The sequence below is a fragment of the Sphaeramia orbicularis genome, chromosome 3, assembly GCF_902148855.1.
Source record: "Sphaeramia orbicularis chromosome 3, fSphaOr1.1, whole genome shotgun sequence".
In the NCBI taxonomy this organism is placed as follows: Eukaryota; Metazoa; Chordata; class Actinopteri; order Kurtiformes; family Apogonidae; genus Sphaeramia; species Sphaeramia orbicularis.
This window is the reverse complement of record NC_043959.1, coordinates 37105823-37131530: the sequence shown is the minus strand read 5'-3', so window position 1 is coordinate 37131530 and position 25708 is coordinate 37105823. Positions and strand designations below refer to the sequence as shown.

The 25708-nt window shown below is 37.4% G+C and overlaps 1 protein-coding gene across 4 annotated transcripts; it reads left to right on the top strand.

Moving 5' to 3' along the window:
• The first annotated feature begins 15856 nt into the window (after positions 1–15856).
• aktip (akt interacting protein) lies at positions 15857–25290 on the top strand. 4 transcript variants are annotated; one of them, XM_030125873.1, is made up of 10 exons: positions 15857–16006; positions 16711–16834; positions 17852–18060; positions 18274–18338; positions 18633–18733; positions 18987–19075; positions 19514–19612; positions 23247–23354; positions 23561–23621; positions 23816–25290. In XM_030125873.1, exons 2-10 carry the CDS (start codon positions 16787–16789, stop codon positions 23921–23923), a joined length of 888 nt encoding a protein of 295 aa, XP_029981733.1. In that variant the 5' UTR covers positions 15857–16006; positions 16711–16786; the 3' UTR covers positions 23924–25290. The 4 variants fall into 4 exon arrangements, with proteins under 4 accessions (XP_029981733.1, XP_029981713.1, XP_029981715.1 ...); XM_030125853.1 differs by having other exon boundaries at positions 17849–18060; XM_030125855.1 differs by having other exon boundaries at positions 15863–16001; positions 17849–18060.
• The last annotated feature ends 418 nt before the right edge of the window (positions 25291–25708 follow it).

Genomic DNA, 25708 nt, shown 5'->3' with positions numbered 1-25708 from the left:
AGTTCAGTTCAATTCTACCTTTGGGGTTGGGTGTGGAAGTGTCAAACTAACGTGCATCTGTGGCTCTGATTCAGAAAATCAGACCAAATGGGTTTCATCTGGTTAGATGCTGACAATACTGGGACAAGCTTTGATCCTATGAGCGTGCCCCAGCGTTGTGCAGGCCCTCCAGCACCGTGCATCATGGTTAAGTCATGTACTCACTTCTATTGTATGTAGTGATTGTGCTCAACAACCCAGTGTGCCTCTTTGAGCAAAACCACATATGTTCAGCATGGCTGAAAAGTCAACTCCATGATGTTCATCCAACAACAGCCTCTTTGATTACTGCTTTTCAAGCACGGGCAATTTCGCCATCTGAAACCCATGTCTCTGCTCTGCGCAGACACAGCGTACACCCATGACAGTGTCACAACTTGTGTAATGTGTCATGTGGACGTCTGTTCATTTGGAAGTAAAAGCTCACTTCTGAAAGAGCCGTCACACAAATTAAACCCCTTCATTTCCCCTATCCAAAAACTAAAAGTTTGGTGTTATCCCTGAGAGCAGCACTAAAGCAGAAAGCCGGTTAAGCCCCATTAGGAGCCTGTGCGCTGTGACGATCTCATTGGAAGTGCTGGATGAAAATTGCCCGGATTAATGTGTTAATCCACCTCTTTAAAATGCTAATGTCCATTTTATGCCCATTAAATCTCAGTGTGCGTTTTCTTTGATGCGTGCAATTTCTATCAATTAAACACAGAGGAGTGAAACAGGCAGGAGGGAGATTAGTTTCTTTGCTTCAAGCATGAATTTCTCCTTTTGGTTTCATATTTATCTTGAATGGGGAGTAGGGGGGGTTGTTTGGAATTGGCTTGTGAAATACAGAAGGAGCAATGTGGTGATACGAAGAATTCTGGAAGGATTGCGTGCCTTTCACAGAGCTTATAACAAACCCTCAAACAACCACCAGTAAGAGGGAATATGTAAACATATTATGGAAGTGATTTTACATTTCAATGGTGTATCTGTAAAATATGACATACAATTTAGCTATGCATTTAAAACACTCTTTAATATCTTTTCTTTGTATCTGTTTTTATTTCTTGTTTTAAATACAGTATCTTGTATATTTTTGACAGCATCCATTACTATATGACAGTGTTACCTAAACTTTATCCCCTTGAATCCCGAAAGAGAAATTCAGTGTTTCCCTGGGACTTAAACTTACAAAACTACATCTTAAATTGCTGTGTGTGTGTGTGTGTGTGTGTGTGTGTGTGTGTGTGTGTGTGTGTGTGTGTGTGTGTGTGCGCGCAGTTGCGTATTTTACAATATGTTATTTGTTATCTTATATTATAAAAGGGAAGTGACAAACTGCAGTTTGGCATACTTATGTATGTTTGGTCAAGGAAGAGACTTGCGAAAACGGCAAGCTGATAGGACCAATATTTTGAGAGATATTAGTAATTCTGGAATACAATGGCCTCCCAATGGCCAATCACGTTGCTATGCCCAGAATCATAGAATCATCAGTTGAAATGAGTTACCTAGCAACAGATAAACAATAGGGCCACACTGCCATGGTGTCAAATTTCATTTGCAGAAACAGACATGCCAGCTGAGAGGTTATCCAACTGAAAATGCCAGTGGAATGTAGAAAGTAAAGGAATGAACTGTATCAGAGGATCTAGAACCTATGGTTCCCTACAGGTCAACGCGCTAGTAGCAATATAAGATAGCAATGTTTTACACATGCTATGTGAGAAAAGTTTCTTGAATTGCAATTTCTGCCAATATGATTCTCTTAAATAAAAAATGACATATTAGCGGTAAAATAACATAGTAGTAAAATGTTATGAAGCAGTGTGGAGTAAATCACTCAGGCAAAAATCATGTTTACATACAAGATAATGCATCACAGTTTATATTTACTTTATATTTGGTATATATTCATGTAATTGAATTTCATTATAATGAAACAGTTTAAAGCTGCACATGACTTTCGTCACCAATTTCTCATTATATCTGTAAAACCCGAGTCATAGCCTAAGTATCACGAATCTGTAAGTCTTTTTGTGATTACTCACCTGAATCTCTTCCCTCATGGTGAACAATTTTGAAGTGTACTTTACCATAAACAACCCATTTGTTTACAAACACAGCTGGTAGGTCACTTGGGCATTTTCAGAAATTTGTCACGACTTGCACTGTGGGAGGTAGAGCTCTGTGCAGCTGCATTATGGCCGCGGTGGCAACAAACAGGGAAATGGCTTCATTGCCTCTTGCTATTGCGGCTACGTGTGGCTCTGCTTCTCACAATGCACGTCGCAACAAATTTCCAAAAGTGAGGGAAGAGATTCAGGTGCGTCAGATTTGACGAAAAATTGGTGACGAAAGTCATACACAGCTTTAACAGTATAATGCCATAAATGAAACAGCTCTTACACTGAATACAATTTTCTTAGATTCCTTTGTTTTTACAGTGTTTATTTTTTTTTTTTTTGAAAGAATGCAAGTTAAAAATATGTCATGCAGAACTAGTTGTTTTACATTTTTAAATGAGAAAATGTTATGATATAGGTTTAAACCTGCATTGAAATATGCTTTTTAATTAGCAGTTTGACATATAAGTGTGTGCATTACTTTGAACTCACAGTGAATTATAACCTCATTCTGCAGAAACATTTTAGTGTCTTTCACTTTCCAGCAGCAATTTCACCTGCAGGTGCATGTATAATACTGGGCTTCTAATTATAATCATTTTATTTCTGAACATCCTGAATTGTCAGATTTCATCTTTTGTATGTACACTTTTGTACGACCAGCTGATTTTCATGGATATGATGCTGACAGTTGCATGACGTCATAAACATAATGTCTGGACCTGTTATTTCATTTTTCTCAATAGCTTTTCCAACACTATGACTCACAATCAAACATAAACAAATGCTGAAAAGTTTATTTAGATATTAATACAAACAAACACATTCTAAACTGGTCCTGGAATTGACAGATAAGGGGGTGTGGATGTAGTTACCAGTGAGGTAATAGTCAGCACCTTATTCCTATAACACTGACTAATCCATTTTCAGCTTAGTCAGTGTGAAGCTCCGGAAAGCCATGGGTATTGATTATGGACCACAATCACAGTCACAAATTACCGAGCTGAATCATGTGTCTGCATGAGCCTGCAAATAGAATAAGCAGTTTGGATAGAAATGAACTATGCGGTGAATCCTGTGGAATTCCTCTTCCCACAAATGTAGGGATGACTCGCGGATGCCCTTACTGTTGTGCAAAGCCTTTTAAGACCAGGAGTGACATAGCTTGTCCAATCACAGAGGCCTCTGCGGCTGACCATAAAATGCTTCCAGATTTGTCACACACAGACACACACACACAGACTCATTGTTCAGAGTTAAAATGCTTCCAGTAAACTCGCATTTATCATGTGAGCACTATTTTTGAGGTAGAACGCAAGGAATGATTTATGGAGGCATTTCGACTTCTCTTGCGCTCACCCTCCATCATGAGCAAAATATGCTGCCGTAAAAGTAAAATACACCCTGTGCTACATGGTGAAAATGTACTAACTCATATTTTATTTACTCCGGCATTGTGTGACAAGTTGCAGTGTGCCAGTGGAATGGCCAGTGGCTTTTTGGGAGGTCCGGGCAGTTATAAGAATAGATTATTTAAATGTGGAAGTACCAGCCCTTGCAATTCAATGAAATTACTAAAGATAAAACCAAAGCCTCGTGCGCAAAAACGAATCCAAAGTCACTCAAGTGCTGAAATCCCTTTGCCGACGCACCCACCACCACCCTCTCCACTGGCTAGTCCTTCCCACTAGCAAAACAGCCCCTCCTCCTCCACCGTAGCCATATGTGGACGATTCAGTGGGATGGGTAATTTATTAAAATCAACCTAATTTTCCGTGATATATTAAATCTCTGCCTCAGTAATCGCGAGCCCCATTTCATTGAGCGAATTAGGTGCCCAATGCTTGGTGCGATCAGAGGCCTGGAAAATGAGGCCCAGTCTGGTATTAGTGAATGTTCACAGCCTGCTAATGGTTGGGGGATGAAATAGATTACCATAACATTCATTACAGTTCAGTTGAGCAAAGTTGAGGAGCCAAATATAAGTACACGGTCAGCACTGTCATTACAGCGGCCTCTTTAAACACACATATGGCTCCTGAAGACATTCAGTATGTAGTATGGAGATTTTTTTATGATAGAATGAGGCTGTGCTGAATAGGTATCAGTTACATACAATTAATTCATTCCTATACATTGTTTGGAATTTACCTTTTACCACAAATTTAAAAAAAAAAAAAAAAAGCTGAAAATGGCACAGATATCTTTACAAAATACTTACACAGATACATAATCATGAGACTGGGTCACAACCCGCAGGTGGATTGCAGGAAACTGTTTTTTTCATTTTACTTCATTTATTTTGTTCATGGTTGTGCATTTCATCAGCAGACATTCAGTAATCATCAGGTGAACAAACATATACACAACTATGCTTGAAAAGGAGCAGGATGAAGAAAATCTTAAATTTCCTGCCCTATTCTAAATAATAATAGCCTTAATGGTTAGCGTTACACAACTAGTTATAAAATCATACTGTATAAAGTCAGACAAACCAAACAAAACACATTCAAAGATTTTACAAAATGAATACAAAACCAAGTGCAAAACTACTTGTCCAGGATGTACAAAGCAAACAAAACATTGGTAAATATATACCTGACTAAATGATGCAAAACAGTTACAATACGAGATGAAAATAAGCAAATAAATATGTCACAAGATGCAAAACAAATACAAAGCAAAGTGTAAAAACTTTCTGGGTCACTGATAAATTAATTTATACACAGATTTGGGTCCCCGTTGTTTGTTGTTTTAAAACTGCATCCTTAAAAAAAAAAAAAACTCTGTGAATGACTGTGATGTCTCCGAAATGTGGCACTGCACACCCTGTTAAAAACTGGATGTATTTGCTGCCCTGTCTTTGTAGTAAACCACTTTGTAGATAAGAATAAAATCTGTAAGGTTTACAGTTTCACAATGTCAGTGATCTTCAGATCTTAACCTCTAATGTCACTGTGAAAAGGGGGCAGAGAGGAGGAACATCGTGCTGCAGGATAGCGGATCACAGTCTCTCGTTATGTATGAGCTTAACCCATAAAGACCCAAACAGTCACTGGCAACCAAAACCATCAACTGATGTAAATGTTTAATACCTATTGATCCACTAATCCTATCAATCCATGCAAATAATTGGTGTAAAATGCAGTTTGTCATCTTCTCATGGTCATCTGATATGACCCTTTTGGACATTCAGAGGCTCTGTAGTTACCGTGGAAACAAAGTCATCTTCTACAACATTGATTCACCAGTAAAACCCATGGAGTTTGACAAATGACAGTGGATGACACTTGGTTTATGTTCAGTTATTCATAGATTTTGTTGAAAAAGTCACGTTTTCTTAATTTTTCTCTGTTTCTGATATTATGACGATCATCTGTTATTGACATTATTAGGACTCTAAACAAATGTAACTTTATCATTAAGGAAGCTAAAGTAATGTGTTATGTTCTATAATGAGAGGTGGGGTGGGATTTAATAAGTTTCCTTCTTCCCACTCCTTTTTGAGCAATACATATTGAATTTATTTTGTTATTACTTGTGTACATGGCAGTTGCTATATTGTCTTGATCACCTCTATTTATTAATGTATTTGCTCTGCTATTAGTTCCTTGTACACATGAAAGTTTTGGTTTTTTTTTCTTCAGCTCGAAACAAATAAATGAATGAATGAAAATGAAATGACGATCAACTTTAATCCGATCTTTAATGAACATCTACATGATCAGTAAATTAAATATAGGAAAAAAATCTGATTTTCATTGAAAAAGGACAAAATGTAGAGGATAATATTGTAATTAATGGTGATAAATCACTTAAGAAGTGTTAAACAGAGAAAAAGTAATTTGGGAATTGACACAAAAGTAGCACTAGGTCTTTATGGGTTAAAATAGGAAGCAAATGCTGTACATAGTATAGCTTAGCCTAGCTTAGCAATCGGGAAATAACAAATCCTCTCTGTCCAAAGGTAAAACATTTGCCAAATCTTCTAAAAGCTCATTTATTAATATACCAAATCCTACATTTCCAGATGAAAATGTTTGGACATAATGTGACTTTAACACTGTGCAGAAACTGGCCTTTGCATTTGATACTCCACATAGAAAAAAAACCTGGGATATAAAATTGTATTGAGCTGGATGAAACATCAGTCAACTAATTCCTCACACCCTTTAACATTAGTATTTCCTTTCTAACATCTAATAGAGGATGACACTAATCTAATCCATGATCAGCCATATAAACAGTGGAATTCAGTCAGTAGTGAAGTTTCTCAAACACACTATGGCACCAAAGCGAGCGCTGTGTGCTAAGCATAAGTTTGTTCATGACCCAAAGTCATGTTGGATAAAATAGAAGAATACAAATGTGCACTTATTCTAAAAACTGTTCACAGCCTAGCAGAAATTGGATAACTACAAGTATAGCTCCCCTCACTTGTAGCCAAACCTCACAGACCATTTTGCGTGGAAACAGACAAAGCCTGGTCATTGTCATGTTGTTCTGCTTGTTTTGGGGTTGAAGCAAAATTAGTTGCAACTGAGTTTGAGGTCCAGAGACAGCACGCTCCCACGAGGTTCGGGCCACCATTTGTCATTATACAATTTGTCGGTACTGTTTTCGACAAACAGGAAGTCCCTTAAAACTAGCAGAGGACCTGGCAAGGACGTGTTTCCACCGACAGGCTCATAGTGGAGGACTGATGGGATTGGACAGATTCAAGATGGTGTGGTTATATCTGATGGCTGGGACTTTTCCCTCTCAGTTATTCTGAGGAAGGAGCCAGTACACTTGAACAGCCTGCCAGCCACTTTAGCTCGTGAGAGAGCAATCCCACAAAAAACATTGTCATTCTTGTATTGCTTTTGCCTCTGTTTTTTCTCCTGAAACACAAGCACCCATGCGTTCCAATAACTGAAGCAGCATTTTGGTTTACACTCCAAGATTTCCATTACTTCCCCTCCCTGTCTTCCAGTGGTTCCAGCTGGTGTTGTTGGATTGCATATTGCAGCATGATCCTCAGGGAAGGCATTGTTATGGAAGTTGGGTCTACTGCACTAGAATCTATTCTAACTCCATTCAACAGCCTCCCTGTCTTAACACCACAGCTGTCAGCAATGTCACTACATGATGAGCCGTGACACCACCGAATCTAGCAACGCTTTGTCACCCTGATACACTTAAGCATTGGTTACAGAGCTCCGGCTCGACAAAGACATGCTGTCAAGTAAGGAAAGACCATTATCTGCAATAGACACAAAAGTACAGGGGATCCCTGCAGACACAGAGATGATTAAGGGCTAAGTGTCATTCTTCCTGTCTTGGTGTATTTTTTTTAAAGCACTGTATCTCTTACTGTCCTTTTTACCATGCGCCTCAGACTTATAGTCCTATCTCTCATGCCTTCTCTGAAGGGACACAGACCCTGACAACCATGTTGGAGTATTATTCTGAGGTACCAGCTGTGGTCATACAGCACTTCTCCTCAAAACAACCCAAAGAAGAACAAAATATGAGAATGAATCTATGTGCAGATTTTTATGCATGTGGAAGGCTCTTGGTGATGAGCACCAGGACAGTGTGAGTGGAATCTGCATTGATGGGAAAGTATTTCAGGAATGCCCACCCACAACACCCCCCCCACCCCCACCCAAAAAAAAAAAAAAAAAAAATTGGCCCTTGGTTCTGGCGGCCAAAATAATGTAGCTAAGCCTGAATGACATGGGTTTGGTTATTGGTGTCTGATTTCTCAGAGATAATACTGCTAACATGCCTGATTTAGAAGTTAGATTCCCTACGGGTCTAACGCTGCTCAATTCATACGGTCATTTTAAAATAATGGAGTCTATTTAAGACAAACTGGAATGCATTGCTGTTTGATTTCTGACAGTATGATACAATCACACTTAAAATGTGATGTGGAAAAAGACCAGAACTGCAAACATTATTCTAAACATCAGGACATTGCTCAGGGGACCATCAGTAGTAGGTAACGGCAAATTTTTCATAATTTGTTCATTTTGCCCCATATTCCACAGCCAGTATGAAGCTCTGAACAGGAAATCTTAATGTAACAAGCCAGCTTCGCCAACCTCTAGGCTAACATGAATCTATCTAACAGCCCGAAGAGTGGCATTAGTATTCACAGAGACAGACAGACAATCAGAACCCAGTTTTATCACTCAGCATTTGTAAGAATCAGATCTGAGACGGAGAAGTATCAATAAAAGATCTCATTTCCAGCTTCACTCGAACAACTGCGCCTCTTTCAACCTACACTGTGAGTATCAATTGTGCACTGAATAATGAAAAGCAATTATGTTGCTAAACAAAGCCATGGCAGTAATAGGCCTTTGTTTTATTTTTATCCTCAAAATGAAAATAGATTTTTCGGCTGTGTGTGGTTTTCTTTTTCTAGATCCGGTGGGTCATGTTCAGGACACACTCCTCCTAACACCAGTCTGCCTGCAGCGTTATTACAATAGAAGTTCCAATCCTGATGAATTAGACAGCAAGTCAGTATGAATCTGGGGACAGCGGCAGACAATCTGGCTGAAATGAAGAGGAAACAGAAGTCGGCCGCTTAGATTGTGTCTCGATTAATTATTCAAGGACAAGATTCTATATCCAATGACCCCGGTAAAGAAGCACAAATTATTTAGCAAGCTGCCACATCGGTGCTTGGTGTGAGACCATGAAGCGTGGTCTCTGACTGAGGTATCATAGGAGGCATGTGAACCCCTGCACAGGCTGATTGCTGCATGACACATAGCCTCATGGGTATTGATGGTTGGATCAGGGTACAGGGCTTTGGTTTCTCTCACCGGTCACCCATCCAACTTGGCCCATATTGACCCGGCCTAAAAAGGAGGGGAAAATGTGTCCACTTGTTAACAACACTGAATAATTTTAACCAAAGAAACATGAGTGTATTTCTAAATTAAATAGTGAGAAGAGTGACATTCACTTCTTGAGAAAACTAATAATACAGAGTTTAAATGAGTGATTTTGCAGGCTGTGAAAGAGTCATTGTTGGATGAAATGTTGAAAAGATTTTTCCAGAAAGGGAACAGTTTGTAAACTTTTTTTTCATAGGCAAGTGTGTCTAAAATGGTGCACTCGGCCTTATTTTAAATGGTTTAAACTATTCATGTGACTGTTTCATGCCATATCTAAATATATTTTTCATGTCTAACAATAAAACATGCAGATGTATTTGTGTAGCAGTGTCACCACGACAAAGTTCTGAACTTGATGACATACAGTGAAATGAGACAGCCACGTCTGACAGCGTGATTGTCACCCTGTTATTTTTGTTGCTCTTAAAAAAGCTATATACTTTCCACAGCCACTCAAAATGTGTTATAATTTCAGAGTGTGCCAGAGACAGAGAGGGAGAGAAAGAGAGAGAGGGAGGGAGAGTTGGATGAACAGAAAAAAAAGGGACAAGCTGTTTGCAGGAATGTGAGCACACAGATGCAGGTGTGTTTGTATACTGTGAATGTGATCGAGAGTTAGCCTTGATCTTATTAGTGGTGATTGGGGACTCTGTGAGACCTCACACCGGGCTGTGGGTGTAATTGGCCCTGGCAGGCTGGCCCGTAAGCATGTGGAGACTTAGGGTAGAGGAATGGGGAGGAGAGTTCGGGGCCTTTGTTTGCGGCAGCCGCCACATGTCTGCCTGTGTGGCAGTGCCGAGCTCCCGGGTGTGGAGGCTTGGCTTTGGGGAGATGATTGTTATAGCACTGGTGTTGGCTTTAAAAATGCCTTTTTAATGGGAATGCATTTCACAGGCAAGAACAGCGAGGTCTGGGAAGCCAACATCACAGCCGTAGGGTACAGAAGTTCAGCATGTGCTCATGTTGGGAGACGGCTCATCAGTGGAAACAGCCTGCCATCTGCTGCTGGACACATGTATAACATACAGGCGTCAAGAAAATCCCCACACTCATGTAATACAGACTTTTTCTTTCTTTTTTTTAAGTCAGACAAATGTTGTAGAACAAAAATATTGAATTTTTGCATGTAGAAATATACTATAATTTTAAATTCTATCATTTATTAGCACATTATTTGCATGCACATAATCATATTTTTCAGTTTGAAACCTTGATTTTCATTTATTCCATTTTTCGCTTGGATCAACCTGACCGTTATTGCACTATTTGTACCTTAGTTGTTGTCTTTACCGATGCTAATTCTGCTTGTAAACAAACATGATGCATATGTCATCAGTCGTGTAACTGTGGTTGTAAAGTAGCTTAATTAAAGATCCATTCAATACATGACCTTTTCCACTTACCTCAAGCACTTTCCATGCTTTCCCTTAATGAATGAATGAATTATGCAGTAACCTAGGCTCAGCCAACAAAAGGCTTTTGCTGCCTAATGTGTTTGCCTAAATAGCAGTGAAGACCAAGCCTACCTTTAAGTGGATAAGGTACCTCTGTTCAGCTTGCAGTAAGTGTCTAGTTTAATTTAATTCAATAATCCTGATAAATGAAATAAATCCCTTTTGGGACATCCATTCCTTGAGTAGTGAGATAATATAAAATGAGGTTCACGGAGAAAAAATTAGGACATTATGGTTGATTGAGCTTTTACAAAAAGCAGAAATATTAATACAGAGATATTCTTTATGTTTATAATTTTGCAATAATGAATGAAGGCATCCATGTGGAAAACAATCAGAGCTCAAAATGGATGACAGTGATTGTGAGGCTTAGTGAAAGAATGCATTAGCATTTTCACACACTCCCAATGCAAATTGTTTCACTTAAACTTTTTAAATAGCATTTTGTGTTCCGACTTAATTTTAATAAGTTTGTAGATAAGAAAGCATAAGCATAGACTTGAAAGGCAGATCGTGAGTCGCTGCAACACATTTATTCACCATTTGATTCATGAGAGGAAAGGGGAAAATTGAAAAGAATGAAAGAACATGATCTTCTCTGAGAAATAATACACTTTGTGCTGAATCAAGATTATTTAAATATAATATCCATATCAAACATTAATTTGAATTCAGTATAGATGCTTGTATAATTGAATGCGCTACTTGCCTCAAATTAAGCAGGCCTGTGTGGAAGTTAGTCATCATTATACTGAGAATGTTTTTGTTTTTTTTTTTGCAATTTCACTTTTACTGAAATACATCTAAAGAATACATTTTGTACACTACATTTGTTTGTTTTAAATAACAGTCAGACTAAGTTTGTTTGTGTCTGACTCAGCCAGATGACTTAAGAATTTAGCACAGACCCTATAAAGTACATAATTATGAAGTGTAGCGCTACAGAACAGAATCCATTTGTTTACTTTAATAAAACTTGAATGTGTATATAGCAAATGCAAAGTGATTTTAAGCAATAACTTAAGCTCATAAAAGCAATAACTTTAATGAGCTTTAAGCTGCCAATTGTTAAAACTGCACCACCAAATCTTCTGATCATTTGGTAAACATCAAGAACATTTTAATTCATTAACTGTGTGTTTTAGTCACAGTGAACCCAGCCGTGATCTCACTCTGAATAATGGACTCACTGTGTTTGATTCTGATGTTCCTCTTTTTTTTTACCTGTACATTACCACACTGAACTGTTTTTATTTAACCCTTCTGCCTTCCCTCACATACCTATCACTTGTTTCCGGTGACTGCAGCCTCTTGTAAGTCAAATTGATTGAGTTGTCCTTGAACATCTGTTGTTCAGCCAAGCCTCAAAGGTAATCCTGCTAATGGCCCTCTAAGCTATCCACATAAACACACACATAAATAAAAATGTTTCCAAAGAGATTTGGTCATTGACTTGCTGCTAATCAATTCTGGAGCCGCATCTGTTGATGAAGGTTTGGGAAGTACCGAGCAAGATATATGTAGCGATCAATGCCTGGCACTGGGTTGGCTGAGCAATGAGTGACAGTCACAGCTCCACTGGGAGTCAACATTTACACACAGATGGACCGGGCCTGTCGGATGTCTTGGCAAAAGCCTGCTGTACACACACAAACACTGAATGACTGACCGACAGAATGTTGTCCATCAATGACACAAGAAGGAAAAATTACGAGCTTGTGTGAAGCGGAGTCAGTAAAGTGAAGAAATGGCATTCAATAATTTGAGCTGCAAAGCTCTGACACAGACAGATATGACTACTGCTGGAAATATGCCATTCCAAAACGCTGGAGTTTCAAGACTATGGACAAAAGAGGGAAAAGACGTTATAAATTTTCACCAGCTTGATAGAACTTTTGTCGTACGGGGGTTTTCTTACTTTACCTGTGTTATAATGCAATTGACCTAAGAATACACACTTACTGAATATATGAAGGTTGAGCAAAAACACACTGTACACATTCAGTAAATGTGCAGTACATGAAAAGAATGTTTTGCAAATTTTGTTAATTTTGTTAATTATCATGGTCACATTTATTTATGAAATGCTGTTTTGTTTGATTCACGCAGCATGATTTTTTTTTTTCTAATGAAATAAAATAAAATAAAATCCACAACACAACCTGCTACTTTTGTAGGAAATCAAATAAAACAACTAAAGAATGTCAAGACCAAAATAATACGCATACCTTCTGCTATTTCAGCAGGATACTCTCAGGGAGACAGTTGGATTTTTTTTTTTTTTTTTTTTACACCTATGCTTACAGCTAGAAAAAGATCTGCATATGACAGACCAAGCTGGGCTTTTTTGGATCACTACTCCTGCCAAGCAATATTCATAAATTTAATTTCCAATCTGCTCTGCTTTTATTAGTTTGGGTGTTATTAAATGAGATTGCTTCATCTTAATATAATATATTTCCAGGGCCTGCAAATGTGGCTTGGAGTTGATATTCAAATTCAATAACATGGCCTGTACTTAGTGCATGGCACTAATAAATGCCAATGTATGATGCATATGGAGATAGGGCTCAGTGTAGAAGTCAGAGCGGGCAATAATAATGCTGTGAAAGTCCTTCAGAGGTGAGACATGCCTCTTTCCAGCCATATACTCCACCGCCTGAGGAAGCCCAGGTGACCTACATACAGATATAGACAGGATGGAAGTACTGAATAGAGGAGAGGTGGGTGTTCATATTTCCTTAGATTTTATTAACTAGATGATACAAATCCCCGAAGAATGTATATAGCAGTTTTAATACAGTATGACACAGAGATGAATCTTAAGAGTGACCAACCTTGAACCTTGGCACCTTCGACACCAGAGGAACCTTACCCGACACATTAGGTCTACTGTGTCTCTGATTGGAAAGTTATTGAGAGGAGAAAGTCATACAAATGACCAAGGAGTTACAGTATATTTCAATAGCCTCAGCGTCTCATGTCTTTGTCCCTGCAGGGTTAAAAGTTGACTACTCTCTTTTTTTTTTCTTTTTTTTTATTTTATCACTGGAACCTGACAACTGCTCTTGCAAAGGTTGCAGCTTAGAAAGCTTAGCCGTAGCAGTGAGTGACCTTTACTTTTATTATGAATATTTCTATTTCATCATTATTATAGAGTGAAATCTATGCATATGATCAGCACAATGGATTTCTTTTTCATTAGTTGTGTAAAATGCCAGTCAGTGAATAGAGGGGCAGCCGGGGCTGAGTGCCAGATTACCTCCCTCCCCCACTGGAGGGATCTGACAATTGGAATTAATATGCGTGAAGCTTTCCCTCTCCATTTGTTGGCTGAGGTTTTCTGGGCAACTTTATCAGGGGTAACATTATCGAGAGCTTTGCTGAGAGCTTCTTCATCATGCTCACATCCGAGTCTGCCCAACACTTGTCACTGTCAGTCACAAGGTGATAATACACAGATGATTCTCTCATTTGGTTTAATAAAATCTCCGGGCTTATTTGAACTGCAGTCATTACAGCAAATAATTGCTGCATTGAGGTTTTAGCCAGGCCATAGCCTCGGGGATAAGAAAAGACTATTGCTATATGAAGGATTTGGCTGATGTTTTTTTTAACCTTTACTCCCCAGTTGTTCATATTTCTGAAATGAATATTACATTTGAATCTGGATTTGACATTTTTTATTCAAACTAACGTTGTTATTACATATTATCTGGACATGGAGTCATCTGTTTTCACTCCTATATGTCTGAGCTGTCAGGACAGGTTTCACTGGGGACTAGCAATTGTCATTTTTAACTGTCATTTAACCCAAACTGCAGATCTGAATCAGTGTTCCTAAAATTCTCTGAAGAAATCGACTGCCAGAAAGGTACATATTTCATGTTGAATTTGAATTCTGGCAGTTGCTGAAGCTGTACTGCTAAAACCACAGCATATAAATCTTTAAGACACAAACAATCACACAATAAAATATCCCACTTGACCCACACCCCAAATATATACATATATATTTATAGATATATGGAGCTGTTGTTGCTCTCTATTCAAGTGTGTGCACCGTATCAGTGTATACTGTTACAGTTAGACTAGACTAGAATAGAATACGTATCAACACTTAGCAGCACAAAGGGCTCTTCTAACTTTTGATACATATTTTAATTTCTTTCACTGAACTTAAAGTAGGATGTTATGTTTTTTATGTTATGTTTCTTCCCCCAGATGCCAAGGATGTACCTGAAAGTATTGTTTTCCAGCATAAAAGAAACACAACTATTCCTGTGGGTCACATATTTAATTAGCTAATCCAATCCTTCCACTTACACCCATAATTACTTATTAGTATATTTGTTTGACCAAACAAGGTCACAATAGTTGATTAGAGAAAGAAACAGTAGCAAAGACAAAAACTCATTACAAAAGCAGTGGTGTGGATATTTGCTCCCTTGTTTGTGTCAGACACTTTATCTCAATGTCGATGAAGGCAAAGCAGGCATAAACTTATTTGTTTTGAGGGGGTCTTTGATTTGTATGTGTCAAAAGAGTGCTGGTGACCTTGCATCGCTGGCTGCCCCAATAAAGAAGCAGGACACTAATTAGCTTTGTCACTGAAGTGTACTTGGGACAATATACAATCGGATAATAAATAATGGCGTCAATAATTTGTATTTACTCTGAAACTTGGACAATGTCATTTCTGCCAATTAATGCAATCACTCATGCATTAAATTAGTTTTTTTTCTAACTCAAAAATTAATTAGTGGTAATTGTTAGAAAATCAATCAATCAACAGAATGAAATGCCAGTGAAGCGTGGTCCAAACTAAAGTTCTGTGTGACACAGATGGCATGGACGCATCTTACCCTCCAGGGACCTTTGGTGTACAGTACACTGGTTCATTGAAATTTAAGTGAAAAAAACAAACAAACAAAAAAAGCTTAAAAAACCTGGATTATTTTCATGGTATCCAAAAGTCCTAAATAGCAAAACCTATGTTCATCTTTGCAAAAACTGTATTAAAATAGTTGTCAAATAATCAAGATTTGGGTTTCTGCAATTTCCTGTTGAATGAATATCTATCTATCTATCTATCTATCTATCTATCTATCTATCTATCTATCTATCTATCTATCTATCTATCTATCTATCTATCTATCTATCTATCTATCTATCTATCTATCTATCTATCACCGGCGTTGATTGACAGTAAGTCAGAATTCCATTAAACTCCCATTCCATTTCAGCTGACCGAATTTAAGCCAATAAAATGGGAGGACGTTATCCCGCTGGACCAATGAAAATCCGCACACATACACCGAAACGCCTCTTTTTTCAAGTTAGATTGACCTCCGGTTTCTCTGTCAAATTATTTAGCTAGCAAATGTTAGCTAGTTAGCTGGGATGTCACCGAAAGGAATGGGTAACTGAGCAGTTTCTGAGTAAATAACTCCAGGTCAGCGGTTACAGTTTCCATTGAATAGTATTTTGTAGATCCATATCAAGTACGGTAAGTCACTATCGCTTACGCTGAATCGGGTAAATAAAAAAATAAACAATGCAGTTTGTAGCAACACCTAACGTAGCTTCGTAAGCTACTATTGTAAATGTCGTTAACTCAAGTGGGTCAAGATAGGTGAGACAACATCGGTATGCGAACATGAACTTTTTAAATAAACTAGACACAACGTCTGCGAACTTAATTTCCAGCTGTCACAGAAAATACTCAGCGAAATTGGAACTACCCATTACAAGTTAGCTGCATATCGGTTGCTAGCTTGGCACTGTAATATCAAGTTGAACTGAGCGTTAAGCGTAAATTATTCTGTCGCAAATGTCTTGAAATGAATGGCATTTCTTATTTAAGAGTTATTAAAGCTTTGTATCACCACCCTATGACAGCCCAACTTAGCTAAAGGACAGATTTAGTGAAGACTAGCAAGACTTCAACAACTAGCATACTGTAACTGCTAAATTAGCACAAAGCTAAGTTGTCTTGAATTTTATTAGAGAGCTTTTGTTATTCATTTCTGTGTAGGTCTCACTGGATATATGAAGCATGTTGCATATTTTAACAGTAACTGTCAAGTCGTGAAAAGCTATACATGGTGTTAGCTAGATACGTTTAGATCAACTTGAGTTTGTTTACAACTTTGGGTATTTGACATCAGCTGCAAAAACAGTCGCTTATTTCATCCCGTTTTTCCATGACAGCAACGAATGGCCCGGGCGGCTCTTGTCGTGGGACCTACATAAAACGAGGGACACCTATTCCAGCTCCTTATGAGTGATGAACTTAAACCCCTTCTGGAGTATGTCTGCCAATACAAGTCGCAAGGTAAAGTTGGCTACACCCAAAAAAAAAGCAAACATTAACGACTCATTTAGTCTTGTACCATATAAAATGATGGTAAAGATGTTTCATTATGACTGAAATAAGAACATGAAACACTCTTAATGAGCCATATCTTAGTGTAGCAGGATACATACTAGTAGCGTCTCTTTCCTGATATTTCCTAGATAGTTGTTCTTGTACAAAATATCTCTTTTATTTTCATTTGTGCAGAAATACCAGCTGTACTTGAAAATGTAATTTTGATGCAGGTAGTAATAATATAAGTCTCTCATTCTTGTAGTGTAACCCACAGCTGTGATCTTAGTTGAATGATTTTCTCGGCAGTGAAGTCTAATATAACAGTTTGTAGGTTTTTTTTATGTGATAATAATCCATTTGGTGTTCACTCTTGTAACTTTCCAGTGAGCATAACTTCTTAGTGGTTTTAAATGGCAAGCTACTGAATTTTCACTGACAACAGTATGGGTACAGTTTTACCATACTGGTGCAACCCTGTGTAGTGGGAGGAGACAGCATTCTTTCAGTATGGGTGTGAGTTAATTTTTTCCTGCCTTGTTAGACAGGCATTTCAGAAACTTCTTTAGTCACCTCTGACTTAAAAAAAAAAACTGCACAGGCTAGATGTGTCACAATAATTCACCTATTACATCATGCGTATCTGTCATAGTTACTATATTCATCACTCGTAGCAAAGGCTGGAGAATCCTTCCTGTGGTGAACTTGATGTGCACAGTTCAACTCCTTTTATCTAGCAATATGATAAAGTAACAGGTGTTCTTAAAAATGCTGGCACTTGTTTGAGCTTCATTTCCTGATTAGGTGCAAACTAGAATTACACTGAAACCTGAGAGGTTAGTTAGACGTGGGTGTTTCTCTGGCCAATTGTCTAACAAAGATTAGCCTTTTTTAAACGTAAGCCTTTCTTCTTATTATGTCTTTTGCATCACAGTGTAGCTAGGAAATTTTAATATTTGTGTTACTTCTGTTCCAAAACTGCAGAGACCTGACAACGAGGAGCAGAGTGGGCATGGCGAGCAGAGAGCCAGTCCAGCCCGACTGCCCTTTGGCAAAAAGCAGCTTCCTGCTATTCCCAAGAATGCAACCCCCATCACAAAACCATCCTCAACCGGAACCCCAGCCCAGTCAGCCAATGGTACACACGCCTCCTATGGCCCCTTCTACTTGGAGTACTCTCTGTTGGCAGAGTTGTAAGTATTTGTCAGTTGTTCCCTTTGCACATCAAGTTTTCAATGTTTATATTTAAGGTTTTTCTCTGTTACGGTAGCACTTGTGTTCTTCAGAAATATATCAACTGTTAATACCAAACTGAGCTCAGTATATGTTAATTATATGCATACGTTCAATAATACATGATTTCACCCCTTTTTATATTGATCTGTTTTCTGTCATGTGACCTGCAGCACGTTAGTGATTAAGCAGAAACTCCCTGGAATTTATGTTCAGCCATCCTACAAGTCAGCTCTGAGTAAGAACCCTCTTTGATATTTCTGAACTTTGAGATATTGCATGTACATGTTCAATGCATAGATTTCAACGGTAATGTAGAACATCTGTTATTTAAAAAAAAAAAAAAAAAAAAAAAAAAAAAAAAGATCTGAAATTTTAGTGCCTTTATATTAATTATTTGGTTTTGCTTAATATCTACACTGTATCTGGTAAAGTATGTACACTATTACACGGCTTGATGCTCACCCTAAATCCTCCTTTATGATCATATAAGTAATTGTTTTTAAATACTGTATGTATTTGTTTTTTTAAGTGTGGTTTGGGGTCATCTTCATCAGACATGGATTATACCAGGATGGTGTCTTCAAATTCACAGTCTATATTCCAGATAACTATCCAGATGGGGAATGTCCTGTAAGTAGTTTCTTTCAAAAGAATGAAATACAGTTTTTCTTTTGTTTTGGTTTTTTGGTGGGGTTTTTTTTCTTATCTTTTGGTGATTTATAGTGTGTATAGTATGAGTGCAGATTAAAAAAAAAACTAAAAAAAAACCTTAGATTGTGAAGCACATGTATTTGATAGCTGTTAAAGCTGGTAAAATGTGAGATCTAAGGTCTGTGTTTAGGGTGTTAAAAGTTTCTTGTTTTTTTTTTTTTTTTAATTTTAGAAATTAGTATTTGACATTCCTGTCTTCCATCCCCTCGTTGACCCTGTGTCTGGAGAGCTTGATGTAAGAAGAGCTTTCACCAAATGGAGGTATACTCTTGGTGTTTGTACTAAACTGTTTTTTGTTTGTTTTGTTTTTTTTTTTTTGCTGTAAGATGCATATTCAAGTGAATAACTTATTTTGTGCAGTAAAATCCCCTACAGCATACACTGTATTACACTACAGACATACTTTCTTTACTTAATTAACTAAGCTGAACATTCACTGAAAAATCAACTGTTGATGCAGACGTAGTTTTGGTCATGAAGTGAAATTTGTCATTGCAAATGTTATTTCTTTGAAAGACAGGAATTTAGGATTGTATGAGTGAAATTCTATGATAATGTAGAGTTCATTTTGATAAGCCGCCTTATGTTTTACTTGATTCCTTTTTAAAATATTAGATTCACTGTATCCAGAATTTTCAAGCTCCCTTGTTCCAAACGAAATTCAGTTTTATTTGCAAACCACTATGTTTTCTCTTATAGACGAAATCACAACCATATCTGGCAAGTCTTGATGTATGCACGAACAATTTTCTACAAGATCAACACTACAGAACCACTCAATCCTGAGGCTGCTGTGCTGTAAGTTCTTTCATGAAATAAAGTCCTGACTAAATAGCATTACGACCCTGTTAGGATATAGCATTCACCTGTATTTGGTGATCTAATGTGGCCTTCTCTGAGCCTGACATACACTTTACTGATGATTAACTCTTCAAGCACTTCAGATATGCACGATAAGTTCCACTGGAGTATGTGAACTGCAGATTCTGTATTCTCACTTGGAGACAAAAAGTGGTGTTCTGATATGCTCAGGCAGTGCTAAACATATGAAGCACTTTGTGGGCTTTTATCATTTTTTTGCATCCCAAAATACCTCTAAATGTGATCTGAAAACTTGTTCATGTATTTACATCCATGTGGACTAATGTAATGCAAGGTACTCTATCAGCTTGGCATCCTTGTCATATTTAAATGTTTTAAAGACATCTGAAGTCTTCAAAAAGTCTGCAGAGATGTATTATAAATGGTTAATATCTCTGGTGGTTTCTGAACATCTGAAAGACCCCCAACATTCCAACTTTTTTTTTTTTTTGCCTCTTTTGAAGAAATGGTTTGTACTGTACACATACATCAGTGGAAATTCCAAAACATGTTTTAAGTACATGGAGATGTAGACATCACGGAAGGTTATGTCTTGCATGAGAACAAATAAAATACACAGAATAATCAAAGTTGTCATGATGGTGTTTAAGGTGTATTGATTAAGTCATAGTGTCTGCTTATGCAATGAGTAACAGACTGATAACACCATAATAAAACCGTCATATAGCACGGAATTAAATTTGAAAAGAAACTTGATGAAATCGGTTCAATCTGAAATTAACTCATGCTGTATTTTAGGCTATAGATGAGCTTCTTGATTTGCATGTGAATGAATGAATGAATTTATTTTTGGGTTGTACATTAATCACTGGACTTAGTACAATAATCATATCAAACTTAAAAAAAACAAAAAAGGAATAGGCTAGAAGCAAGAGCTTAGTTTTTGCCTGTCCTTTTCACCTGATACACTGCCTACATTAAACCAAATGTGTACAGCATCGAGCATGACACCATAACAAAAAAATCAACAACAAAAGCATATCTATCATCTCAATTCAATATTCCTAAATGATTTCAAACTTAAGGCATTTTTTAAAACTTTGTCAAAGAGGTGAACAACCTAAATTCATCATTAAGTCCATTCCATAATTTCACACCCACAGCCCAAATCCATCTAGACTTATTTGTCCTCACTTTAGTCCATTCACAAATATAAAGATCTCTGAAATTATAATTACCCTCTCTTAATTCAAAGAAATCTCAAATGGTATAAAGTCAGATCTGATCAAAAGAAAATCACTCAAGTCACAACTGGTGAAACTTTCTAAAGCCAGGGATGAAAAGACACACTTCCACCCAGCCACTTGTATTTAGATTCCACAGAGCAGATGTTACTGTCAGGTCTGAACATCGCCTCTGATACTAGTCTGTATTGTAACACTTAAATGTCATAGCAAACTATCAGTGTTCCTCCTTGGACTAGTTTCAATTTATTGGTTCCTTACAACAGCCTTTTGTAGCAGCAGACATTTTGACCTGTAGCAGGAACATTAATTGCATTTAAGTGTCCCATTAAGCCAATCCATTGAGTGAGCATGACAGTGTGAGGGCCTGAGGTAGGGCCTAGTAATTGAAATCCTGTCCTATTAATGCCTTAAGTTACATCACTGCTGTTTCTGCTTTGTTAAGTTCAAATGTCTGCTGAGGGGAAAAAAGGCAAATTTGCATTTCAAATGGACTTTTTCAGTGATGGAAATTGTGTGGAAAAATTATAACAATTTGTCTTTTCTTTGCCACAGCAAGTAAAATAAACCGGGATGTTGTATAGGGTTTCATCTATTACTAGAGAGAAAAAAAAGCATTACTATTATGTTACTTTTTTCTCCCTTGTGTCTTGTTTATATGTAGCTACTATATGCCAACAGCTCAGGAAGTTTACATACAAGGCAACATACATTCCAAACTCAGAATTTATCTTCCCTCGGTTAGCTGAGTTGGTCTGACTTCTTACAGTGATATGGGTGCTTCTATAAAACTAGTCCCTAAAAACAGAATATGGGGCTAAAAATCCAAACCAAATGCACACTGATGTTATGAAGCAAGTTTGGAATCACTTTGGGTCTAATTTAAAAATAAATATTTACTCAGATAAAAGAGAAACTATTCTTCAAATAAAACACATTTTTATATAATTTTTATATTTTATACAAAAATCCGCATGACACAGTTAAAATTACATGAAAATGATGCGCTACTATTTTTTTTCCAATATCTTTTTATTCTCTCACAGGTACATTTTGGGAATCGAGCTAATTATGCAAGGCAGAGTGTTTCACAAAAATGATGTTGCACAATCACTCGCAATTTATATCCGTTTAAATGTTGAGTTACACATGAAACCTGCAATGAGACTGTCCATTCATGAAAAAGCCGCATGTCTGGATTAGAAAAACCACTAGGATCGTCAAATTTAACACAGTGTCTTTATTTATAGTAGTATGTAAGACCATTTCAAGCCATGTTTTTCAGATCAAATGGACTGACACCTAGGTAGCTTTTCATGTGCCAATTTGGGTTCTATTTTTGGGTCCAATATTTCATTAAAAATTAATTAATTTTGGGTTGGCTCAGAGCAAGAGTATAATTCTATCTTATTCTTGTATTTATCTGAGGTCATCATTAGGTACATCCTGGGGGGAAATATGTTGAAATTTCTCTTTTATTATTGAGTCTAAAAAGCTAGTAAAGCGCCAGGTACCAAAATGAACCCAGTTTCATGGAAGCACCCATATATGATTTTTAATTTCAGTTTGTACTTGATCACTTAATCAAAGTGTTAAAGTCTGGGTGCAGTTATTTAGATTTGTCTCATAACAAGCAAAAGTACGCCCTTATACACATCTATAGGTCGACCCCGAGTTGGTTCCAAGTAGGGCCTTGTACTTTAAGTGTCGTCTGGCTTGCTGGAAGCACTCTTCCAGAATAAGGGTGTGTTACTATTTTGAATATGCCATTCATTATGTGAAAACAACAAGGTCTGAGCTCCAGCAACACCGTGAAACTGGGAAATTTTCTCAGTCACACTTTTTCTGTGCATTTAGTAACTGTAATACCATGAAACACTTCCTCATGCAGCACTGTTTTGCACATCACAGCGTCCTGCGGTCAATGCTGCCTAAGAACTAGTCAAACAACCCGGATAAGCTCTACCCCTATTTCAGTTTGTGGAATTAGCCTGAACAATCTACAGCACAGTGCTGACAAAATGAGCAGATAGGTTTGGTTATGTGAGACTATTTAAAGTTAAGATCTCAATTCTTTGGAAGCTTTTGAGCCTGTTTAAAGACACTTAGGGAATGTAAATGTTTGACTCTTCCAGAATGTAATAAATAAAATGAACACAAGCGAAAAATTCTCTACAATTCTGAGATTTCACATAAATAAATCAGTTGGAGTATCTGAAGGTACTGAGGAAACCTACTGAAATGAAATGTTTGCTATTGTGCAGAACTGCTGAATGCATTTAGTGTTAACTCTGTATCAAAATGACTTTATGCTGGAGACCCTTTTAAATTTAATGCTAATCTTTATGAATTTATGTCCCCCTCAGCTATGAAAAGGATGTTCAGTTGTTCAAAAGCAAAGTGGTGGATAGTGTGAAACTATGCAACAGTCATCTTTTTGACCAACCCAAGATAGATGATCCCTACGCAATAAGGTTGGTGATGTCCTTTTTTTTTTTTTTTTCCTCCCAAATTCTTCTCAGTTTTCACCACTGGTAGAAAATACCCTGGAAAATTTCTCCCTGGGGATCAATAAGATTCATCTGTATCTGTAATCCTAAATTATGTTTGTTATGGAAGTCTAAAAGAAAGAAGGTTGTGTTCTCTTACAAATTTTTCCGCTTCCATCCATTTGCAACAGTTTTTCTCCTTGGAACCCTGCAGTTCACGAGGAAGCAAAAGAGCGGATGTTCACTTACAAAGTAAGTTGTGCCAAACTACAGAAATCAAACATGTCGGTTTTCAGTTGTGCACAAGCAACAGAGTGCAGTATAATGTGGTTTTCCTTCAAGTCTTTGAATCCTGAGGGTTTGGTAAAGCCAGTGTGAGCTATGAGCACTTTGATTGGATGAGCTGTTCCTGTTGTGTAACTGCTAATTTGCTCTTGTTGCCTTAGAGACGGCCTGAGGATCACCACAAGGGAACGCAGGTGTCAGGCCTGTCTTGGGTGAAACCTGGATCGACACAGCCCTTCAGCAAAGAAGATAGCCCTCCCCAGAGCTGAAGCTGCACTGTCACCGCAGCGACCACTAGAGGGAGGTACAAGCCTCTGCCATGCCACCGGCTTGCATCAGCTGTTATGTGAACTGGATCCTTGAAACAGGAGAACTCGATATTAACTCTCCATGTTATTGCTCAGCTTTAAAGGCTTCGTAGGCATCTTTTTAAAACAGCTTTAGAATAAGGAAAAAGTTTGTATCATATGTAAATTGACGATGACAAATGGATGTCGCTGCAACACTTAGGCTGCGGTGCGAACAAAGAGCTTTGTCATTTTGAGTTTGGATCCATGCGCATGTTAGGCTAGGTGACAAAATCTTTCCCCATGGGAGACAGAAAAGTATGAACAAAGCAAATCTGCATTCGCATCCATATGTGAGTTTGGCGGACAACAAACCACTTGTTGAAATTGGCTCAGGACTGTTTGCTTGTCAGACTTGGAATGTTTCAAGTAACAGCTGATTGAAACATCCTCATCACTACTCCCGGTATCCACACAGACCGACAAAACCTGCTTTTATTTGTTTCTGTTTGGATAGTGATTTCTTTTTAATTTTACTGTGTAAACTATATTGTCTTACATAGTTTATAATATATATATAAAGCAGAGTGGGTGAGGACGGTTTTAAATAAGATGTTGAGTGAGCTCATGTATTTTATTGTCTTTTTTTTTTTTTTTTTTAACCATTTTTGAATATTTTATGTACCCTTGACTCATGGTTATTAAAGGTTTGATCTGTACATATTGGATGCTGTGCTAAGGTTTGACTTCCAGGGACATGTTTGCATCAGTGCTTAGATTTACTAAGTGGGTGTTGGTTTTCTTTGCAAATGTAAGTTTAGCTCCTTTATATTATTATTTCTTCACAAGAGCTAGATATTACTACAGGACTGTGTACGCATCTGATACAAATCAAATGTATTTTCATAAATTCTAGTTATTCACCTATTTTTAAGCAGCACAAAATCAATGGCATACTAGAGTACTAGTCGGCTCCAAGACTCCACATTTTCTATAGTTCCAGGTGAAACTGATTTTATATTTGATGTCCTGATTTGTGGTGGGATTTAACACAAGAGGAAATATCACCAACTCCTATTCAATATGCAAATGTTAAGTTAAGAATGTAGAGATGGTATGGAATAATTAAAATGTGTGGGAACAAATAAAGACTGTATGACAGTAGACGCGGTGTTGGATCAGTTAATTCTGGATCTGAATGGCAAAGCACTTAAAGTCTGGTATGGGCTGCGTGGCTTCAGCAAACAGAGGAGCTGTAATGTGTTCTGTAATGAACCATTTTTCCAGTTTGTGAATTACATTAGATTCAAATGCTTTTCTCTGAAATCAATAAAATGATCCAAAACCAAGTCATACTTTGGGTTTTTACTTTTTGTACTGTCTAATTCAACTTTATTTATAAAGCACTTTAAAAACAATACAATTGGCCAAAGTGAGGTATGCAAATAAAACATGAGAGTTATAGACCCATAATACCAGAATAAACTAAAGTGGAACAGTAAAGAAAAGCACTATTTAATATATTTTCTGGCTGAAACTTGTAACTTATGCAGATAAATATATTGCCTTGAGTGAAACTGAAAATGGTAGTTTATTTAATCAGCTTTATTTGTTGACTGGTCTACATGTCTGCTGATGTTTAGTTAGTTGCACCTCATAACTATTACTGTATTGCACTACCACTGTTATTGTAAATAGGTTTGATTTCTATCTTTAATAGTCTATCATAGTTTCTTTATTCTATTTAATTGCAAGTAGCAAGGCAAG

Excerpts from the sequence above, each read along its gene's own strand:
- aktip (XM_030125853.1), top strand. The coding sequence starts at position 16,787 with ATGAACTTAAACCCCTTCTGGAGTATGTCTGCCAATACAAGTCGCAAG. Across the intron at positions 18,339-18,632 it reads ATCCTACAAGTCAGCTCTGA|TGTGGTTTGGGGTCATCTTC; the intron begins GTAAGAACCCTC and ends TGTTTTTTTAAG. Across the intron at positions 23,355-23,560 it reads GATGATCCCTACGCAATAAG|TTTTTCTCCTTGGAACCCTG; the intron begins GTTGGTGATGTC and ends CATTTGCAACAG.